The sequence below is a fragment of the Dromaius novaehollandiae genome, chromosome 14 (assembly GCF_036370855.1).
Source record: "Dromaius novaehollandiae isolate bDroNov1 chromosome 14, bDroNov1.hap1, whole genome shotgun sequence".
Taxonomy (NCBI): Eukaryota; Metazoa; Chordata; class Aves; order Casuariiformes; family Dromaiidae; genus Dromaius; species Dromaius novaehollandiae.
Genome location: NC_088111.1, coordinates 1,018,047 through 1,040,550, shown reverse-complemented (window position 1 = coordinate 1,040,550; position 22,504 = coordinate 1,018,047). Strand labels below are relative to the sequence as shown.

The 22,504-nt window shown below is 38.6% G+C and overlaps 1 protein-coding gene across 9 annotated transcripts in view; it reads left to right on the top strand.

The window, feature by feature from the left end:
- The window catches only part of TNRC6A (trinucleotide repeat containing adaptor 6A), a 96,523-nt gene that overhangs the window by 48,409 nt on the left and 25,610 nt on the right, over positions 1-22,504 (top strand). For 7 of the 9 annotated variants that reach the window (XM_064520002.1, XM_064520001.1, XM_064519999.1 and 4 more), the window contains 3 exons: positions 7,707-7,797; positions 11,954-11,975; positions 20,239-20,574. In XM_064520002.1, the coding sequence (XP_064376072.1) occupies positions 7,738-7,797; positions 11,954-11,975; positions 20,239-20,574 (418 nt within the window). In that variant the 5' untranslated portion in view covers positions 7,707-7,737. The remainder of the gene's footprint in view (positions 1-7,706; positions 7,798-11,953; positions 11,976-20,238; positions 20,575-22,504) is intronic. The other 2 variants (XM_026103964.2, XM_064520003.1) reach the window with 1 other exon arrangement.

The following is a 22,504-nucleotide window of genomic DNA, read 5'->3' as shown; positions in this document are numbered from 1 at the left end:
GGAAATGAAGTGGTAAATATATTTTTACCTTCAGTTATTGATACAGGGCTACTAAGAGATTGGCTAGTTGTTTACTGGTGTCCTTTACCCACCAGAAAAGTGCTTCCTCCCTCCCCCATTTCTATTAGCTAGGACTAGTGCAGTAGTTCATCACTTAATGCATTCAGCGTGGAAGGCCATAGTAATGACAACAAAATCCCAAATACAGTCTGTGCAGTGTTTGAAGTGCTTCAAAGTAAGCCTAATGCAATACGTTTGGGAGAATTGCTTCACAGCCTCAAGGCTTCTAAAAGCATTTATTCCTGATGTTTGCAGTGTCTTTAAAAATGTGCTAGCACCATCTTGTGGGGCAATGTGACTTTGGTTTGGGAAGTGTTTTCTGGAGGTGCCTGCTTGGCAAGTGAACTCCGTGTCTGAGCATCTGTAGTAATGCTAAAATCCTTAGCATTATTTGTAGAGATACATCTTAACTATTAATATTAGCTTGAAGAATCTTGAAACAAAATTAGTGCATTTTTCTCTTTATTATGTAGGTAATCTGGCTTAGGTGAAAGCTAGGTAATTGGCATTAATGGTAAAATGGTGACCTGTTTTATTTCAGTGCTGAAGCGTGTTATGTGCAAGTATTGCATGCTTTTCACTGAGGTAAATATTGTGTTCAAATCATAATGCAGTGTTATGTCTAAGATCATAATTTGTGTCAAAATTCTTCTTGTAACCATAATTTCCTCAGTGGGGTGACCAGAGTTGTAATTTTACTGTGGCATAACGTTTTCGTTTTGCATATTATAACAGCAAAAATAGCATGCTTTACAAATGCTAGTTGTTGAATCCTTGTTACGTCTCCCAAGAAAAATATGGATATAGTTGATTCTCCTTTTCTGTACATAAGAATGGATGATAAAGGTGGCTAATCATTTTTCTATGTTTTAGCATGTTTAAAAAGCTCCAGGTTTCCTTTGTAAAAAATCTCAGGTTAACTGAACTTTTTTCATGAATTAAAGTAACAATTAGAGTGTGATTTGATGTAAATATTGCCTGAAATATTTATATTTTAAACTTACAGCCTTTTTCCAGTCTGCAAGCCAAATAATAAATCTGACTAAATAAAAATAAAATCAGAGTTGTCAAACCTTAATGCAAAGAAAAAGTAATGAATGCGAACTGTAGAAATAAGAGTGTAACTGCTATTTAATGGCATATAATTGTGATAGTTATGAAGTGAAAGACTTATTCTCAAAAATAACCTAAAATCCCATGGCACCTTCTCTCTTGCCAAAGTGATACCCCTCTTAGAACACATACCAAAACGCTTCACTTAGTTAAGCTATTGTCAAAAAATTGTACTTTTTGATCTTGCACAAACAAGAATTGTGTTGTGTTGAGGTACTGTTACAAGACTACCAAAATTAGTTTAAAAAAAAAAATTATGTATAAATAATGGAAAATATTTATCTGACACTCCTTGTACTCAAAATTGTACAGATAATAGCAGCTTCTACTTCTGTGTCCTCAGACTCATGAAACGTATAGTCTCTCCTGAGATCAAGATGCATTTTCATTTGGTCTCACTTGAAAAATAAAGCATCTTTCCAGTTAAACTATTTAAACTGAAGGCCTTTGTTCCAGTCTCAAATGTGAATTTGGTATGGCATGGGTATTTTATTTTCAGTTAATCTAAATTGAAAAATAAGGTTTGCATTTCTGCTAAGACCACTTAACCATGAACAAGCTAATCCAATTATTTAGTAGGAAAAGGAAATTCCCTATACATGTGTTTTAGTGAAAGTTGGATGGCGGATAGGGGAAATAATAGAAGTCTGCTTGTATATCCATGTATGAATCAGAATTTTGAGTCGCTGCTTCTTGTTTGAACAGCTGGTGGACCAAGCGTGCTGCTACGAACACTTCTGCCACACTAAGCCAGTGGGATAAATGTACCCAGATGCAGGGAAAAGCCCAGCAGAAGAAACCTGTTTATTTTCTAGCTTTGTCTTGTTACTGTTAGACTTGATACCTATGGTATTTCTTGTTATGTGCTGTGAAGTAGCATGAAGCTGCTGATAGTTCGTACACAAAGAATAATATAAAATGGTGAGTACTTAACAGGAATAGGGAATTATGAAGGCCTAAGATGATAGATGGGAAATACTAAGTAACACTTCTGTTTCTGAGGAAGTAGCATTAGAGATGTACCTTGTTTGTTATCTATTCTAACAGAATTTGGAATTTGATATATAAATACTATCGTTTGCTGCCTGTCGATAGGGCCATGTATTAGAATAAAAGAAACTTTCTTTTTCGGCTGTCAGAGATGGAAATTTAGTAGTTTCGCTTTAGGATATGATGACTTAATGAGCTAATCTGGATTAGTATTTTAGGTTTATGTTTGTAAGAGGCATAGTGGTGGTAGGACTATCTTTGAGTTAGGCTTTTAATGGAGAAAATGGGCAATAAGGGCATCATTGTTGTTAAAGTATAGCATGGGTTATTTTTGCTTTTCAATCAGTGAGGTTAGAGGTTGTAATGGTAATGCAATACTGCTATAAAAACATGTCATGAACTGTAGGTGGGTAGTTTATTTTCAGGGGTTGCCTAAGGTCCCATTTTCTGTGTGTGTTCTGAGCTGGCTTTGTCATCCAGAATCTGTTGTTCTGAAGTATATGAAGATAGAGTGATTACAGTGTGATAAGAGTTCTTGTGTGGAAACTGAAAAATGATCCTGTGGTAGAACAGTCCAAAGATATCAGTATATGAGTTTGTAGCATTTCCACACAGCATCTGTATTATAAAAATAAAATGTAATCCTGTTGATTTAGTTGTAGTGGTGTTGATGAGATTTGTTTGTGTGTGTGAAAATACTATTTTGCATTCTGCTTGCTCTGTAAAGTGCTGTATCTTTCTTCTAAAATATGAGGGGGGGGTCAGATAATATAGGGGTTTTTTGTACCTGGTGCACAAAAACTCATTACAGAAAACAGTGAATTGACTACTTCCTTAACTTTTTGAATTCAGCTTGGTAGAATCACAGAACTGTTGCGACTGGGTAGAACTTCAGAGATCCCCTAGTCCAACCTCCCTGCTCAAGCAGTTACCTAGAGCAGGCTGCCCAGGGCCCTGTCCAGACAGCTTCTGAACATCCCCAATGATGCAGGCTCCACAACCTCGCTGGGCAACCTGTTCTGGTTGCTCAGTCACCCTCACAGTAAAAAAAGTTTTTCCTTAAATTCGGATAGAACTTCCTGCGGTTTAGTTTGTGCCCACTGCTTCTCATCCTGTCACTGGGCACCTCCGGAAAGATTCTCTCCCCATCCCTTTACACTCTCCCTTCAGATATTTATATGCATTGATAAGATCACCCCTCAGTCTTCTCTTCTCCAGGCTAAACAGAGGGATCGAACACAGTCAGGGTATTACAATCCTGTAAATCTGCTTTTCCGGTAGACAGTTCTATCCAATGTACCATTCTGCAAAGGTGATATGCTTACTGCATCAGAAGTGTTTAACCTGTGCGCAGAGATCTCATATACCTTTCTAGAACAATTAATTCAGGAGACAGCTGAGAAAGTTGTGCTGTTTCCCTGGTACTCCGCAGCCTGTTAAGACCAAAGTCGGACTGCTCGACTGCTTCTGCCAGCAATAGCCTGTGTCCAGATATTACCTCTTGCTAAGGTCTTGCACCTCATCCCATTTCACAGTGAGACATGCATGCCCAATGCTTGACAGACCTGGGGACACCAGCCCCAGAGAGAATAGTGACCAGGTTGCTCCAGAACAAATAGTCTGGCTCACAGCCTGCTCCCTCTCCGCATCTGAGTAGCCCTGGGGAAAGAGAATGACACGGAACAGCTACAGGAATTCCGGTGGTGCAGCCTGCTTGTGATGGTGTTTTATTCCTGGGGTGATCTTGGGACAAGGTAGGCAGAAAGCTGCTCACAGAAAATGTCTGCTGAATTAATGCTTCTGTAAAGTGTCAGACCCCCTGCATATGTGTGAAGTCGCTATGCATTATACACCCAGTGAGGGAGGTGGTGATGGGAGAGGGGCTATGGACGTGACTTTCCCTGGCCACTGGAGGAAGATGTGGTGCTTGGCCTTTCCAGCTGGTTTATGTGACTCTTTAGTCTCAAAGGATGCTTTAGGAAATAGTATGTTTCTGAATAGAGAATCAGTGACTCTTCATCTTCTTCATGTGAAAGTCAACTGTAAATGAATTTTGTATTCTATCAGAAATGGCACGTGATGTGTGGAAGCTTTTTTTCCTAGATTGATTTCAGACTTCTGTGCTTCTTGTGTTGTTTATCAATTCAAATTATCTGTTACAAATTGGACTATTCCAAATGAGCTCAAACTGAGGGTCAGGGTTGCGGTCTTCAATCTGGTTAAAAATGCTCAGCATGCAAGATTATGATGGACAAAACTGGCTTATGTATCACCTTTATAGTGCACAGGTGTCACTGCAGATTAATTGTTACCTCCAATTTGCAAAGTATCCAAGGGATTGCTTTAAATTAAACTGCCCGACTGTAATTGTTTTCTGTAGCTACGTGACTAACCTGTTCATTGTCCATGAAATATTTTTTGATACCTAATTGAAAATGCAAGATTGCTTTTTGCAGCAGGACAGTCCTCAATGAATCTAGCAGCCAAATGGTAAAACTATGGTAAAATGCAGAATAGCCATGTTGCATGTGATGGTTTGTGATTTCTCTTACAGTACAACTGAAATCACAGAGAGATATCAGAAATAACATTTTTAGATTTTTGCATATCATAAATCAGAAGCAATGATTTTTCAAAAAGTAAAGAACGCTTGTGCTCGGTCATTAGATAACAGACAATTAAAAGAATTTGATTGGTATATAGAAACTTTTTAGAGCAGTGGTCTGTCTGTAAAGCATTACTGTGTAAGTGGGGTGAGAAAAATACTGGCCAAACCATGCTACAGCCTGACCTCTGGTAAATACCTGCAGTGTCAGACAGCTTTTATTAACACATGTAACATGAGTTGCTACTTGTAACAGTACTTGTACTAACAGTCATCCTAAAAGTGTTAGAGGAGAAAGAGAATCCTTGATATACAATAAATCAGTCTTATTCCCACAGAAGGAAGCATTGGGAAAAGAATCAAGTAGAGGATGAAATCAGATTTGCAGCAAGAGTGAAGATCTCAGCAAGTAGGGATGAAAACTGATTTCTGCTTGTATTAGTTACTGCACGGAAACATGTAGTCATGCTCTGAAGAATTTCTGTTTACAGAGAGAGAGAAATCTGGGGGAGGGGAGAAAAGGTATTTGTAATTAAATAAAGAAATACTCATTAATTTTGTGAATATAAATTTTTCCCTTCTAGGCAAATAGGTTTTTACCATTTAGATAAGGTATAGCTGTTGTCTGACTGAAAGTATTAGTAGAAACAAATTGTATTTGGGGTGACATTAACAGTCTCAGAAGTTTGTGTCCTGTTTTAAGTATTACGTCCTTGTTGTGAGATTCTCCAGCAAGATGCTGAAAGGTGGCACTCCAGCGGGCAGCAATAGTGTGGTACTGGCCCCTTCCAAAAAAAAAGAGAATATTACGCAGATTGCTAAATATAACAACTTTCTGGCTACCGTAGAGACCTGATGGGCTGCTGTTTAGTATTACTTCCTTTGGCACCACCTGAAATAAGAGACAGCTGTTGTAAGAGTGCTGCTTGTGTAATAAAAAAGCGAGGAAGTTGTGTGAATTTGCCAGAGTGGAACTGAGATGAAGTTGAACATCTCACGCCTGGCTGCCCGCTCGCTCGCGACCGCCTGCGCTTGCCTGCTCCTTCCCTCGCGCCTGCAGCCCCCACCCTGCTCTCGCGTGCCCCCTCGCTCCCGCGCCTGCTCTTGCGCACGCCTGTGCCCGCTCGCTCTCGTGCCCGCTCGCGCCTGTGCCCCTGCTCTTGCGCCCACTCTTGCGCGCGCCCATGCCCCCTTGCTCTCATGCCTGCCTGCTCGCACCTGCACCCCTGTCCTCGTGCCCACCCCCTCTTGCACACACACGTGCCCGCTTGCTCTCGCACCTGCCAGCTCACGCCTGTGCCCCTGCCCTCGTTCTCGCGCGCCCCTGCGCTCTTGCTCTCGCGCCCGCTCTTGTACACACCCGTGCCTGCTCGCTCCCGTGCCGGCCCAGTCACGCCCGCGCTCCACCCTTGTTCTCGCGCACCCCCGTGCCCTCGCTCTTGCACATGCCCGTGCCGGCTTGCTCTCCCTCGCGCGCCTGAGTGCTCTTGCTTTCACCCGCACCCCCCCTCTCTCGTGCGCCCACTCTGCCTTTCTCGCGTGTGCTCCCGTGCTCTCAAAAAGCAAAAACACACACGCATGCACGCCAAACAACTGCACCCGTTTTGAAACAGGCTTGAACTGTGTTAAAGTTATCAGGTAGAATCAACTGGTTATTTATGTGGAAGAATAAATAATGAAAGTTTTGGTACTTCTCAGGCATCCCATGTTCTGCTTCTGTGTTCCAGATCTGTGTGCGCTGCCTGTATTCAATTGATTTCATCTGTTTTTTATGTAAAACTATCCTATGTGAAACTGCAGTTTTGTAGTTGTAGGTAATTTGAGGCTAAAAAGGAGCTCAGGTGTTACAGGCAGAAGTCAACCACATAGCTGGCTGCCTGTTACTGGCCCTGTTAGGCCTTTTCTCCCCAAAGTTTTGTGTAAGCAGGGCTGTCTTTTGCTTAATAATGTGAGTATATGCAGTCACTCATCCTCAAATGAGGATAACTTTTCTGAAGGAGAATTAAATACTTCCAGACTAAATGTGTGCTAAAATCTCTTCTCCTGTCCGGATTTCTTTGGAGGGTGAACAGTATGGCTAAGACAAAAACAGTGCTGCCGCTGCCCCCAGGTCTTTTAAAAAAAGAGCATAGCATGGCCTGGACAGTGGTGTTGCTGCTAAACCATCTGTTTTAGCATGTAAAACATTATGCTATTAAGTACATTTAAATTAACTAACTGGTTTTGTTTTCACACTTGATAGTTACAGTTTTATCACTGGCTTAAGGTGCTCTAAAATTGTTCTGCTGTTGAAAGCTCTGGTGTGACAGTGTTGCTCCGTTTACGTTCGTGCGTCCTTTACGTCAGCGCTAGCATCCATACGGATATGCAATGAGTTGAATTAGTTTACTGCTCTGGCAAGAAAGTGTGTGCCTGTCGGTGGTTTTTTGGCAGAGTTAGCGTTTAAGATCAGTGAGCTGATGCAAACGCCTGCATGGCTGTTTAAGTGCTGGTGGTGCTACACAAGGGGTGCATGGAGGGGAGGAACCGGGGCTGGGTTGGCCTGTGCCGAGGGCAGTAAAACTCCATGGGTGCGTACACGTGCAAGCAGGTAAATGTGATGCATGAGAGCTCAGATTTATACTAATTCACAACGGCAGGTAGAGATTAAATAATACCTGAATTTGCACTGGCTTTTGAGTTGATTAGTGTATAAACCTTCATTATATATTTTGGAAAAAAAGAAAATCCTGTATTGTAGCTTGGCACTGCATGTATTTTTAAAGTTTTGTCACTTGTGATTTGCAGTGGAAGTACATACTCCCTTTAGAAATTGTATCCAATTAGAAGTAAAATTCCCCAGTTTCTTTCGTGTCCCCATGAAATAATTGTTCTAAAATGAATTTAAGTGTGTACAGATTGTATTTTGGGAGAGTTAATTACAAACTGTGTGGTTCAGGGATTTAGTGCAAGAAGAGGAAGAACAGTTGATGGAAGAAAGGAAAAAGAGAAAAGAAGACAAGAAGAAGAAGGAAGCTGCTCAGAAAAAGGTATGTTGAGCAATACAGTATAAAAACCTGCACTCATAGATTACTTTTCATTGCCAGTAAATATTTTTTGTTTTAGCTGTTCATATTCAGAAGTATTCTTTTTTAATCTAATTTTCTTAGCTTTAAATGTACTGATAGATAGTTTATGGTAACTAACATACTGAAAATCTGAATTGGCTTTATGTACATAATTTCTTCAGAAATATACATTCTTCTGAGATATCCATTCTTTTTTCTGATTGCCAGGTGAGTCCGTTTCAGGCTTAGAGGCTTCCTCAGTGTTACTGCACTCGTAAGATTTGCAGAACACTTTTTTTTTTTTTTCAAGTACTAGTTTTCAGCTGTAGCCCTGTTTTAACATATCTGCTTATCTTTTTGTATGGAAACAGTCTTGTCATAGCACATCTTGCATTAGGGAGGGTGGATAAAAATGAAAACTTTGGCAGTAAAGGTGTTAGATGTAAGCATCATGGAAATACTTCTGAATGCTTCCAAATTCCTGTTTCATGTCAGAATATTCATCATGGCCCTTGATTCTAAGTATTGACCCTAAGCTTGAGAGGAGCTTGTGAATTTGTTTTGAAAAAAATGTCCATTTCACACTTACTTTTGGTAATCAATGGTAGCAGAGCAAACTTGCTTCTCAGGGTTTTTTCTTTGATTCCATTGGGTAATGTTAGATATTTATTATATAGCTGAAAAATTAGTAGTCAGTTCTCCCTGTTTGAGTAAATAAAGGTGTTTATTATGCGTGTGTACAAAATTAGGTATATCTTACAACAAATCTAAAGGAAATAGTGTATAAGGAATACTCCTGGAAAAGGCAGGGTATTTGTTTGTATTTCAGAAGAAGTTCCATAATGTTGTCAGTAGCTGACAACAGAACCTCATAGTAATTATTGGACCTCAAGTATAACTTTATACCGCATTTTCCTCTCAGAATTTTGCTTTAATCAAAAGTTGTAACAGGAAAGGAGCTGGTTTACTTGTGAAATTTGATTTCATCTTTTAAATAAGTGGTTCTTCATAGCTGTCACTGTTACAAGACTTATATCAATGCAGGATACTAGGGATGGCTTCCTCCCACAAAATTTAATATTTTCATGAATTGAAAGGCATTTTTGAGAGTGAAATTTCTAGAAGAGACAGAAGCATAAATATTTTCTGCAAGTGAAGAGATCAAAGGTTTGCCTGAAATTGAACGTTTGGCTTACTCTTTCCCCCACTCTGGAGTACCTACTATACTAGACTGTTCTGAAGGAGCCTTATGCCTACATTGACATGGTGTGTTCTCAGAGTAACAAAATGTTAAGCGCTCGGACTTGGTGTGTGAGACCTTGAAGGAGCAGTAGGATGTCACTAGGATGCTCACGTGCATTCCTGGAGAAGCTTAAACTTGGTCTAGGTTAAAGAGAATGCATCTCTGAAAAGACATGGTAACAAACAAACACCAGTTAACTTAGCTATTAAAAAAAAATTCCTAGTGTGACTTTTTTTTTTAACCAATCATTCATATATATGAATAGAGTCATATGGACCAAAATCGCTCTCTTTGTTTTGTAAGCTTTTTCTGTGTGATCTCTTAAGAACGTATTGTTTGGTATTGTCAACCTTAGGCTCACTAGCAAAAACTGAAAAGCATTTAACAGTTCATAAAGCACTGATCCATTTTAGAAGTCCATAGCTGAAATAGAGGCATGTGGGGAGTCTGATGTTTTTTTTGTTTTGTTTTGTTTTAACTGAATAAGCCCTTAGTATTAAATCATTCAGTAGCCTTATCCTATGACTCTTCTTCTTTGCTGATCTCTTTGGATGCTGTGGGCAGCGAGATCCAGCAAATAATCTGTAAAATTCTAAGCTGTCTCATTTTCCTGTTTGTGAATTAGTGCCAGACTAGTCATTTTGATTGTAACTTGAAGCTAATTTGACTGAAGCTATGAGAGTAATAGAAGTCATCTGGCTTGTGTCTGTTGCGATCCATGGATCAGGCACTGGAAACCGTGCTTCTATAGAAGAGTATTGTCTATCTACACTTTTTCCCAAATTAATCTGTTTTGCCTAATTGCAAACTAATTTAAGGATAAAGGCCTGATATCTTTGGGAGAGATTTTGGAAAAAGTCCCATAGCATTTGAGTGGCAGTAGGCTAAAGTCGGAAAGCCTTAATACTGTGTGATGCCAAACTGGATTATATTTTTGATGGACTCTTTTGTTATGAAGGAGTTTTGGCAATGGGATACTGCATGTTCTCAAATCATATAGGAAAGGAAGTTGATAAATGAGTAATTTGTAGGTGAATCAGAGGAAGAGTTTGGTGTTTTCATCTTCTTTATGTCCATGGCTTGTGATGATTCCATTCTTATTAGGATTTAAAATGTTTTTAATATAGAAAATCCTTGGAAAGTCCCAGCAGAGATGGGACTCTGCACCCCTCTGCAATGAGGGGTGCACAAATTAATGAAAAAGGTTGCAAGCTCTCCACAGTAAGCCTGAAACACATATATAGGCAGGGCAAGAACTGAAGAGACATCATGTAAACATACTGTGGAAGGGAAAGCGTTTTTTGTATAGATGTAGTCTTTTAATAATTGCTGTAGTCTTTTAATAATTGGAGCTAAAAGACAAAAGCAGTAGGAGAAAAGCAGCTACAACAAAGGTATGACACCAGCTTAGTAAGAGAAGATACGTTCCTCTGCATGGTGCTTGCATCCTGCTGCTGAACACCTTTTGTGGGATATCTCAAATTCTATACCTTTTATATTTTATAACCATACTATTGCATTTACATGTTATAACCATATAAAAATGTATCGTGAGTTCTTGGTTCAAAGCCAGTTGTTGTGCTTGGAGTATCTTGGAGTGCAAAGTGCATACCAAACTTCCCAAGCCTTCAAAATAAACTTTTTAATCAGATTTTTTAGACAAAGTCATCTTAAATCAGAAGTTGTGACATTGGATGGTGGTACCAAGTAGAGCAACTGCATTTTGCAAAATGAGGAGCAGTAGTATTGGAAGACTTGGGGCAATCAGGATAAGAAAAAGTGTGGGGGGGAAAAAGTGTGGGTTTCTTGAGAGTAAGAGGCTGCATTTTTAACTATGTCTAGATACTGAACAGTGTAACTTTGTTAATGGATCCTTACCTTTCTCAGCTTAGGGAGTCAAAAATCAGGGTTTTTTTTAAAATATACTCTTGATTTCCTTAACAGAAGTGAGGATATGGCATTAAAGATTCATTAATAACATTTCAGTAGTCAGCCCTAACAGTACTAACATTTAAATCAATCAATTTCTCCCTTTTTCTCCTTTTCAAGGTTTTAATTTTAGACAATAGTTACTTTAAGTATTATCTCAAATTACTTCATTGCATGATATGGAATATATGCAGTATCATAATTAAAAAGAGCTGTATACAGCTACCAAAGTGACCCTATCAAATTAAATCTCATTTGCTTTGAAAATAGCACCTTTAAAAGTGATAATTAAGAGCACTCTAGCTTCAGATAGGAAGAACTAGGACTTGTGCTTTTGAGATGACCTTTATGAAGTTGCTTGCACTGTCTTCTATAATTAAAATCACACAGTTAAGGTGTGCTTTCATACGATAATAAATGCTTCTCTCCCCATTTTTATCTATGGGGAGAGATCTTTCATCTATTTTTATCTATCTTTTATTGTATCTATGATACAGTTTTATTCAGATAGATCTCTTATCTTGGCCATGTCACAGGAATAATCAGTTGAATCTTGGAAAGGAAAAAGTTAAAGCTTTTGCGTTTCATTCTGTACTGCCTTTAGATTTGTAGGTCCCTCCCTTTCTTCCCCTGCCGTATTCTGCAATAATGTGGTGGAGATTCCTTGCTTCCAGGCATAGTGTTTAATTTGCTTCAAACATGTTAATTTGCAAGTTTAATTTTGTCTGTTTCATATAGTTATCTCTCAAATTAATTTTGTCTTCTGTAATATTTAAACAGCTTTCTAGGCATAAGGAAAAGTTGGCAAGTGTTGGTTAGAGACATGCTTCTGAAGTAGATAATTAAATAACTTTAAAACATTTTAGAAGAGGAAAGTCAAAAGCTTATGCTGCTTTATAAAGTGGCACGTGCACATGTGGTTTTCCTTATCTGCACAAATCACTGATGCTTTCTTTCTTTTTCTAGGCCATTGAACAAAAAATCAAAGGTAAGTTACTTTAAAGTTATTTCTAGTCTCTATGTCATTTCTACATTTTAAAACTTATTGAATCAAAGGGGTCAGCTGAAAGTTTTTCTTCAAACTGAAAAACAGGAACTGTAAAAATTCAGTTGAACTGTTTCAGACAGTTACCACAAAAGGCTAGGAAAGGAATGGGCTAATGGTTTACTCCAGGGATTTGCTTGTTTCTATTCTTCCTATTTTTCATTCTTAATTACTTATATAGCACCAGGCATATACATATAATCATGAGTTCTTTTCCTTATATGCTTTCCTCTTCCCCTTTTTGCTTTGTTTGAAAAGTGCATAAACACTCTAACAGTACTTCTAATATGACCTTTTATAGATCCACGTAATGGATCTGCTTGCGACTCAGCTTCCAAGTAGTCTAACTATTGGGTTAGGAAACTAGTGGGTTGGGAAAGCTTGAGGGCCCAGTGATTGATATGTCCAGTGTTTTAACTAACTGCTGCATTTAGAGGGTTCATCTTGACAAAAATGATCAAGATGACAGTGCCCAAAAGCTGTAATTTAGACTTTCAGTAGCAAGCTTGGAACGCTGCAGTTACTCTGAATGTTTGCGGGCTTCATAAACATCTCCATCCCAACCTGCTTCTTGTAAGGGGGGAAAGAAAAGATTCTTTTCACTTTCTTTTTAATTTTAGCTCCTAACATATTGAGGAGTTGATAATGATCACATAACCGATCCTGCTGGGTGCCTGCTGAATCCATGTTTTTAGGAACGTTGGGTTTAATTAAATACTTACCTTGAGCAGCGGTAGAAGTAGGAGCTTAGAAATCCTGCTTAGCAGAAATGCAGTTACCTTTGGAAACATCAAAAATATGTTCTGGCATGAAGGTAGGAAAAATGGTATAGGGCATACAGCGCTTGAGATGAGGCAAAGAAAGAAATTCAAGTCTCCGTTACTGTCGGATAAGAAGTATGCTAATTAGCACGTGGTTGAAGTGGAGGAGGCAGATTCTCGGCATAAAAACATTGATTCTCCTGCCTAAGTCTACAGTATTGATTGCCAGGTGTTAAGAGAGGCCTTTACATCTAGGTTATTCAAGTGTAATGTATAATTTTTTAATATGTGTTTAAAATAAATACATTTTGTAAAAACAGTAGATTCTCGGTGTGTGAAGATGCTATATGGCAGAATGTGAGCTGTGTTCTGTGTTATAGGGAGGTTTTTTGTGTGCAACTTTGAGGCAGTTAATATTTCAGTTTATGGAATATTAATTGTTGGAGGCAGAGGAAGCTGCCAGATCATGGTGGTTGCAGGAACGCCGGTGCGTTATTCTTGTAGTAGATGACGTTAATGGAAACTTAAGTTCTATATCTGCAGCTATCCTGTAGGTTTCATTGGGCTGACATAAAACCTGACTTCCTTGGTACTGAAATCAGTGGGAATTTTGTTTGGCTTTAGGAACAGGACTGAATACTTGGAGGTGATGGAAGAAGCCCCAGGAGAATTATAATTAATAAATGTTTTTCACTCAGCTTTTTTTAAAGCACCTTTTCCCAAGCAATTCATGGAATTGCGCTTGAAGTACAGGCTAAATATTTATTTTCTTCTGTATACTCTTGCAGTAAAGCTTCTGAGATAATAAACCAGATTTAAATAATTGTGAAAATGCCTTTTTACTCAGCATTAATGAACTGTATCTGAAAAGATAGTGAAGAAGAAAAATGATAAAATACGCTGCTTTAATATTGTCCATTTTGAATGAACATTTGACCTATGTACTTATGCTGTACTGGCATCCATGCGTGGCATTAGGGACAAGACTGCAAAAGCAGACAGCTAAAAATAGCGTGAAGGAGGGAGGGCAGTAATTCTGCTCAGTAGGCTACCTGATGGCTATCTTTGAATTTGGTGGGGGTGGGGGGGGGACTTTGTTTTGAAGGACAAAGTAAACCTTAGTTTTTCGTTTTCTCTTTGGAGACTTGTTGTTCATGAATGTTATATTAATATTAAAAGAGTATTTCAGGAAGTATAGCAGGAATTTGAACTCTGTCAAAGAAATGCATGCTTCTGAAGAAGTACAGACACCGTAGGATTCAGTGATGCAAGTTTTAATAGGACTAAAATTTGTCGCTTGTTGCACATATCTCTTTCTTTGTTTCAACCGTTTTGTCTACTTGTATTCAGGATTTAAATTAATGTTTCATTAGTTTCCAAGTTTCCATCATGTTTATGTCTTAAATAATTTATTTTGTGCATGAGCTGAAGATAGAATACAGGAGTGTAGGATTGCTAAATAATTCAGAGTAGTGTTCCTTGTTTCAGAACAGTAGCTGGTTACCTAGGGAGTGGGGAATGGTTGGCTGGAGAGATTATTTCTTGTTTTTAAGTGGATTTTGGATGACTCCAAAATGTGTTTTTAGCTAAGGTAGTAATTGCTGTTGTACTAGCTGAAGTAGCTATCATTGTGCATGTAAAAATACAAGACTGCCTGCCAAGGAATTTATCAGGGCTGATTCTTCTTCCTGTTCAGGATTGAGAACGGAAGTAATAAAGAAGATGCTAATACAAATGTTTCTGGTACAAGTAGCTTTTTAATGCTGTGTTGTTGTTAATTGCTGTGGCTTTCAAATATTTTAACCTGTCTAGTTTTGTATATCTGGTTTTAGTAAAGGAGGGAAGAGGGAGTTCACAGTAGTTAGATTAACATATCAGTTGCTACATGGAAGGTGTCTGTATTTGTACAGCACCTAGCATAAGGCATTCCTGCATTGACATGTGCCTTCCAAGTGCTCTTGCACCATATATTTTAGCAATAATGAGTCATTTGAAAGTCCTTATTGGTTGAGAATACTGCAGAGTTGTCAATTGTGGTAGTCCTTATAGCTTGGCAAAGTATGTATTTTTGCTGTAGTTAATGTTAGTACTGTTCAAGACAGATCAATCCATTCCACCCAAATATCTCTAAAACACGAATCTGCAAACACCACTGTGGCCATGGATAGCTAATGATAAGCCAGGCTCTAAACTGAATGTTACTCAAGAAGGTTTGAGTTTTGTTGTATAATGCTTACGTTAATAATCATGATGTATTTTGCAGAAGAAGATTTCATTATGAGATGAAATATCTTTTTGCGCACACCTCAATATATACATAATACTGTAGTAAAATAATTTTTAAAAAGATTCAACAGTAATGTTTATGTCGATGTTGGTATTGTGGTTAGTAGCTCTGAATGCTTTAGTGCTTTGCAAAACAACACAAGTTAGAGCTGAAAATTCCTAGCAATTTTTAGTTCTGAAATTCCCTGTCTTGTAGAAGGCATAGGCATAAAGTACTACGTTTATTGCAGAACAGAATAAACTTTGAATCAACCACTGAAACAGAAAGTGCTTTTAAAAATAGCTGGGTGTGGAATTGAATTCTTTGACTCATATTTCCCACCTTGGAAACTTCTTACTCGTTTTCTTCTCTGTCAAGCAAAATCATCCAAACACACTAAGTCTTCTGTTCGTGGGGGTTTTTTTCCTTACATAGCTGTGCTTTACCTTATTGGAAAAACTGTTTTGTTAGCTTTAAAGCTTGAAAGTAAGCAGCAAAAATGACCAGAATAATAAATGCTTGCTGTTAAAATTACCCATATAAATGCCATATAACTTACCTTTGTGCGGATCTTCAGGGGTTAATGAATTGGCAAACAGTGAGATATTTTCCAGATCAGCTAGCTGAGCTTACAGCTGCGGCCATTTTTCCACAACGAAAATTCTAGCACTACATCTTACGTGTGTCGGCTTGAAAGCCAGACTTCCTCTGTTTGCCCTTCAGCATTCCAGCACTGACAACTCTTTGGGGCATAGCATGCGAGCGGAGGGTAGCACAGTGCGTTTTTAAGAGGTCAGCTTCAGCAGCATAAGCAGCAGCATTTAAATGACAGCTCGATGCTGTTCTTTGTGTGGTTTTGTAGATGATTTGATCTTTGTAAGCTGATTTTGTGCGAGTGAAACTGTTTTCCATCTGCATTAAAGTTATTCAAACAGCTGCCATTTTTTTTTTTATTGGAGGGGGAGTTTAAGTCACTGGGCCCCTACTCCAGGAGGAGTTGGCAGGCAGCACTCCTGTAGCAGTAAAATGACACCATGCTTCTCCTCCATTTTCTAATGAAATCTGCAGAGTGGGAAAGCAACACAAGTTGGAAGCGTCTTTCTTTGGAATCTCTCTGTAAACTGTAACTTCACCATCCCCTGCTTTGTGGGTTTTCAGCAGGTTTGTTCTTTATGAAAATTTGTCATTATTAATACTAATTTTTGTAAGCTTGCTACTACTAGTCAAGTAAATTAACTGTGATAGACTGCCTGTTAACTAATCATCTTTCTATTTTAGTATGATTCAAAATAAAATGCTGGTGTGCGAAACTTTATTCAAACTTTTATTAAGCAAGCAACTTGTTTATAACAAATTAAAAATACTACGATAAGGATTAAGGTATGTTAGAATTCGTAGTAGCCGCGTTGGAATATAAACATATTATTTAAAGAAAGACAGTTAACTGAGCTGGCTTAATTTCCGGAGAAGTTGTAGACCAGAAAATATGTTGGACAGGATAAATTGGGTGGCTTAAAGGCACGCTGTGGTACTCGGGGAAGCGAAGGGAGAAGCCTGCTGCACCTAAGAGCCCTCCTGATAAATCTCGATTTGAAATTGCCACACAAATGTGAACTGTACGTATATTTGTTCATAGAAAATCTGACCAGGTAAAGTGGTTGTATGTAATTTGCTGGTCATAGTAGAAAGTACTATATTTGCTACAGAAATGTATATCCAGAATATACGAGAAATACCATTTTCTTAAAGTGTTTGTGACGTCTTGTTCGTGCGGTAGCTAAGGGGCTTGGCTTGGCAGAAATGAGCTTGTTTGTTAGCTGCACTCTTTTATAGTCAAAAGTGATTCGGTTATCGGCAAGTCCATTAAATTTTGTTGTAATATGCACTTTGTCTTAAAGCAGTTCGAATTAGGAAAGCGAAGTATTAAAATTGCTGCGTTGCAGTACTGCCCTAGAGGCACTACCTCCAGCCCTGCTCGGAGGAGCCCCGCGGAAGGGCATGTGCGAATGATTTTGCTTTATCTGAGAGGAGCAATTGTGTGTGAGTGGCAGGAAAACAGAATCTCTTTCATTGACCACGTTATGGCATAGTGCATGTCGTACTGAAAGTCTCTTCAGGAAGGAGTGCATTCCCTACTTAAGATTTTTTGTCAGCTTAAGTGCAGCATGCAAAAGGCTAAAGGATGTGTTTGTCCCGAAGTGGTGCCATGATTATGTGACTACGCTGTTGGACTGATAGTGATTTACTGGCTGCAAAAAGTGGCTGTTTTCTACATATCGTTGTCGGCACACCTCAGATGTAGGCTGAACTGTGCTTTGAGCTGTGACACGTAATTAGTATGAATCAGTTTTGGCAGAAGGCATGTTGATAAAACAGATCAAAAGAATTGGGGAGTAGTTATACGGATTGTTGTATATTGAAAAAAATTATGTTTGTTCTTCTTATTTCAAAGCTTGTTATGGTACCTAGACCACAAAAATATGATAATAGGTTATGTCTTAAATTATTCACCCTTTATTAGATATTTGCTAAAGTAGTACAAAAAATTGCAGTCGCTTTCAACTATATTAATTATTTTTAAACCTGGAGATGCTAAAAGGAATAAATGGAAATACATTTGTATACAAAGACTGCTCTATAAATACATTTATAAATATTTATAAATACAAATACAAAATGAAATTTGGTTTTGATCATAATTTGTTGATACACTAGATGCATCTGAAACATTGCCCAAAGAACCTGAATTATTTACTTTATTAATAAAAGTAACAACTTGTATCAGTGGAATCTGGTGTGACGTTAGTCATTTTATCAGCTTGCCAATATATCTAATAGCTTTTGAATACCTTCTAGTCCCCATGCTGTGAGCATTAAATTGACTTATGTCTTGGCCATTGCTCTACTTAATTCTGTCCTTCTCCAGTCAGCTGTGAAATAGAGTAGAAGGGGGTCACGGCTGCGCCAGGGCAGCGGCAGCCGGCGGTCCTGCGGCGTGCGCGTGCCGGCCATCGGCTGGGCCTGGACGCTCCGCGCCGCCCTTGAGGCTCCTGTCGCAGGCCTTTCACGGCGTGGCCTGTGTTTAAAGTTTTCTTTTCTGCTTCTCTTAAGGAGTTTAAGCATAACGTTTCATTAAAATACAACTTAACTGTTGACTCTTAGGTGATGTTTTAGTCTAAAGGCCTTAAATTTTTTTCAAAAATGTGTAACTGCATTTTAATAGAAATGCTACCTATAATATGGCTGTAAAAAGAAAATGTGACTATACTCAAGTTGCTTCTTTAAAAAAACACTCGAGTTTGTTTTCATTTGTCGTATTCCCACGTGTATGTTTCTGAAAATGAATGATAAAATGGCCCCTTCCTCTTCCCCCCCCCCCCCCCAAAAAAAAAAAGCCCCAGAAAACTACATTTTCCATCATGTATAACTAACTGTTCCTTCTTCTGACATGCTGGAACATTGGTAAATAGAGCACGGGGGAAAGTGGTTTAAGGATGCTGCTCTTAAGTCACAAGCCTCGTGTATGTTTAGATACTGTCAAGGTGCAGAATTATTCTTGAAAATAAATACAGCCCTATAGTAACTGAGGTGATCTGTAATCGGGCCACTAGTCATGTAACAGTGCAGAGCATGAGCCTTGTTAGTCTCCAGCAGTAGTGGCAGCCGGAGTTTCCCGCTTTCTCCTGGCATTTGGTTTCTGTCATCTTCCATAGCCTGCTGCCACCTTAGTTACAGCATTGCAGCAGTTTGCTGGAGCTGTGTCCTAGGCTTTTCAGTCCCAGGATCTCAATGGAAAAAACTTGGGACGACTTTTTACCCTAGATTATTTTCTTCTCTGTTGGCTGCACAGGCCCAGAAAGGGTTGTGCTGCTGCTTCGTTTGTGACAGCTGGGGAGGAAGACAAGCATGAGTGACCAGTAGTGAGTGGGAACCTTTTTAGAGGTTTGTCACTAGAGAAGTCGTATCATAGACCTGTGCCCTTACTGTTAGCAGCAGGAATGTCGTATGGATTAAATTACTTATTCCTTCAATAACTTCTAAAACAGCCAATTTTGTTTTGGAAAGTTCTGATCAAGCACTGTGACCACATACGTATATGAGTGTTAAGGAAAGTTATGATTGAGTCTTGAGGTATCTCTGAAAAGTTCAACCTGAATGTCCTGCTACAGTGATGTTATTTTCAAATTTCTTGGATAAAATATCCCTACGTAATGTAAGGTGGGATTGGAAGTATAGTTTGCCTATTACAGTGGTTGTGATGAATGAATTTTGCCTTCTTTATTACGGCGGCGACACTGGGAAACACACATCCGGTAGCTCACAGTATTCCTTCCTTCGCATTAAGCCTGATTTACTAATCAGTTACCTAAACCTGAACACTTCCTTAGTTACCATCTTTGCTTTTATACTGCTCCAGGGGTGGTTAGTGGGTGTTGTATTTGTTTCTTTATTGAGCATCTTGGTTTGGTGTGTTCTGTCACACATAGCTTCTCCTGCAAGTTATTTGGCCTTAATCTTGCCTTGAAGTTGCCAGGCTGTCGAGACCATGAAAGATAATTTGGACTTCAGGTTGAGCATTCAGCTTTTTATCAGTGCAGGCAAACAGTCATGTCGTGTATGGTGGCTGCTTGTCCCACTAGCTCTTTCTGCTGCAGCAGGTTGGCTTGAGAGTATTGAATACATTTCCATCTGGATGTTAGGGTTGCTGAAACAGGCCCTTCTTAGCAAAGAGTTCTGCATGTCCCTGTTTATCTCATGTTCTTTTTAGTGTTGATACCATAAGATATTTTTGTATATCTAACACTAATTTCCCATTAAAGTAAGTTTTTTCATACTTAGAGTATTTCTTTAAATCAGGTTTAAATGCCAGTACAAACTGATATAGTGCCGATTTGTCATTAAGAGCTGTAGCATGTTTGTTAGTAGCAGCATACTCCAGCTGCAGACTTTGGTAGGAATGGTGGCCACGCGCATTTCTGCTTCTAGGACTGTGCTGTTAAAGCCGTACAATTATGGAATAACAGTTTTTAACAGACAGCGAGTTACAAACTTACTGAGAAATGCTGTCATTACCTAATACGTAAACACATCTAAGAATATTTTCTTAGTCTTCAGTTTTTTCTAATTACTGTTCTTATGAATAACTTTGTTCAACTTTTTTTTTTGGGGGTGGGGATAGTGCCAGAACAAACAAAGACAAGTGTAAGCCAGCCTCAGCCTGTCACCTCTAACGGCACTTCCACAGTAACCAGCACTAATAATAATGCCAAGCGGGCCACAGCCAACAATCAGCAGCAGCAGACCTTGCCTCGATACCCTCCTCGTGAAGTACCACCACGATTTCGACACCAGGAACAGAAACAGCTTCTGAAACGAGGTCAGCAGTTACCAGTTATAGCTGCAAACCTGGGATCTACTCCTAAAGTATTAAACGGCCAATCGGGAGGCAGTACTGTCACAAATAAGCAGCCCGTGACCAACGGAGAAGTGCCGAACAGCAGCAAAAAACAGCCAGGTGAGGGGGAGGTACCCGATTTTCCTTTAATTAAAATTGAATATTTCAAACTCAGTTATTAATGAAATATTTGATTATAATATTATTTAAATTTTTAATGTCAGCTGTAGCATGATGAGGTATTCTCCGGTGTTGTAGCTTAATGTTAAATGCTACAGGATGCTTTCAGCCATCTTTGTGCTACCTCAGTCTGAAACTTGGTGCATCTTAGTTACTCATTCTTGCCAGTGGCATGTGATAGATGTATATCTGCTTTTGAACAGCTCTTGAAGAAAAGGTGACTACTACTATACATTCTGAATTTTCATTCTTTGTCATAAGAGTTGATCCAAGTATGGTCATAGTGCAAAGAATATCTTTATACCTATTTGTAATACACAGGTCTCAGGAAGAAGTCTTTCAGTCAATCTTCAGGGCATTCTGAACAGCATCTCAAAACATTTTTTCCCCTATATAGAGATATAAATAGGACACAAATTGTTCATAATACCAAAAAATGCTTTTCATTCTTAGGTCAGAGTTTTTTCACCTTCCTGAAGCTTGATTGTCTTACAAAACTGATTAGCCTTTACCTTTATGATTACTTAAGTATTGGTGTCCTTTGCCATCTTGGCTTGGTATGCCAAAATAACCAACAATATGCCAAAATAGTAATAATAATATGCTTCAAATAACTTTTAAAGCATAATAAAGCTTATCCTTTAGATGTGCATAATTTGCATTTCAGTGAATTCACTAGCATATGTAGTTTACTGAATTTTGGGGGACGATAAAGGCAGTCTATTTTTGGCTGGGAAAAAAAGTAGCTTTGCTTCTATGGATCTAGTTTTTGCAAAGGAATTTGGTATTACTGCATAAAAACATGTAATGTGGACAAATATTTACTTATTTTGATACTTGTAATTGAATTTGGTTTTCGACATGCGCATAGCAGTGATGATGCAACCCTTGTTTTACCACACGTAGCTTCTTTTAAAATTTTACTGAATTCCCAATATTTTTCAAAATTAGTATTTTGTGATCTACAAAGGATATGATTTCTAGGCCACTTTAGTTACAAAAAGGTGAATTTTCTTTTAAGATTTCTGAAAAATAGCCTTGATGCTGTTCTGATTATCTTCATTTTGAATACTACTACTTTAAGATTCTGTAAACAGTGTTTGAGAGCAGCTTATCCATGTGCTCATTGGAGGAATATTATTTTCCAGTATTATGTTTGTCATGCACTGATAAAACTTTTTTTCTGCTCCAAGTAGTAATTTTTGTGAAGTAGTTACTTTTTTACTTCACTTGTATAATTATGTTCCTGGCTACAGTGAGGTTCTGAAATAACCTTTCATATGCTTGCTTTCTTTTAAGATGAAATATTTTCTCCAAAAATGCATCCTCTACTGATCAAATTGTATGATAACAGGTAGTGATTCTAATAAGAATACACACACAAATTAAAGTCACCCTTCAAACAACCTTTTAAACTTCTTAGTTATATCCTGAGGAATATCTCCCTGTACTGTCCTCTATCTCCCTGTACTGTCCTCTATCTATCTCCCTTCTTTTGTGACCCCCACCCCCTGGTATGTAATTACTTGGATTCCCATTTGTGTGTTGCAGTCTTCCCATTCTGCTTGGTTTTGTGCAGATTTTGTATTACTGTGGTTGAACAATCTTTAGGCTGGGAGATGTCATTATGTCCCTGGTAGTAACACTCTACCGAGTGTTGGAGACACTGCTCTACTAGGAGTAGTTTGGCTCTTTGATAAAATTCAGACAGTTAATATATTATTCAATAACATGTCTGTGTGTCCAGCTGGTAACTAAAAGCTGCTGAGCTTTCTCTCTTAGGAGAGAGAAAGGTTGGCCAAACTACTTTCCCGTCTTCTAGAAATGTTTGCGTTAGCTGTAACATCCTGTCAGTCAGCATACTGTCAGA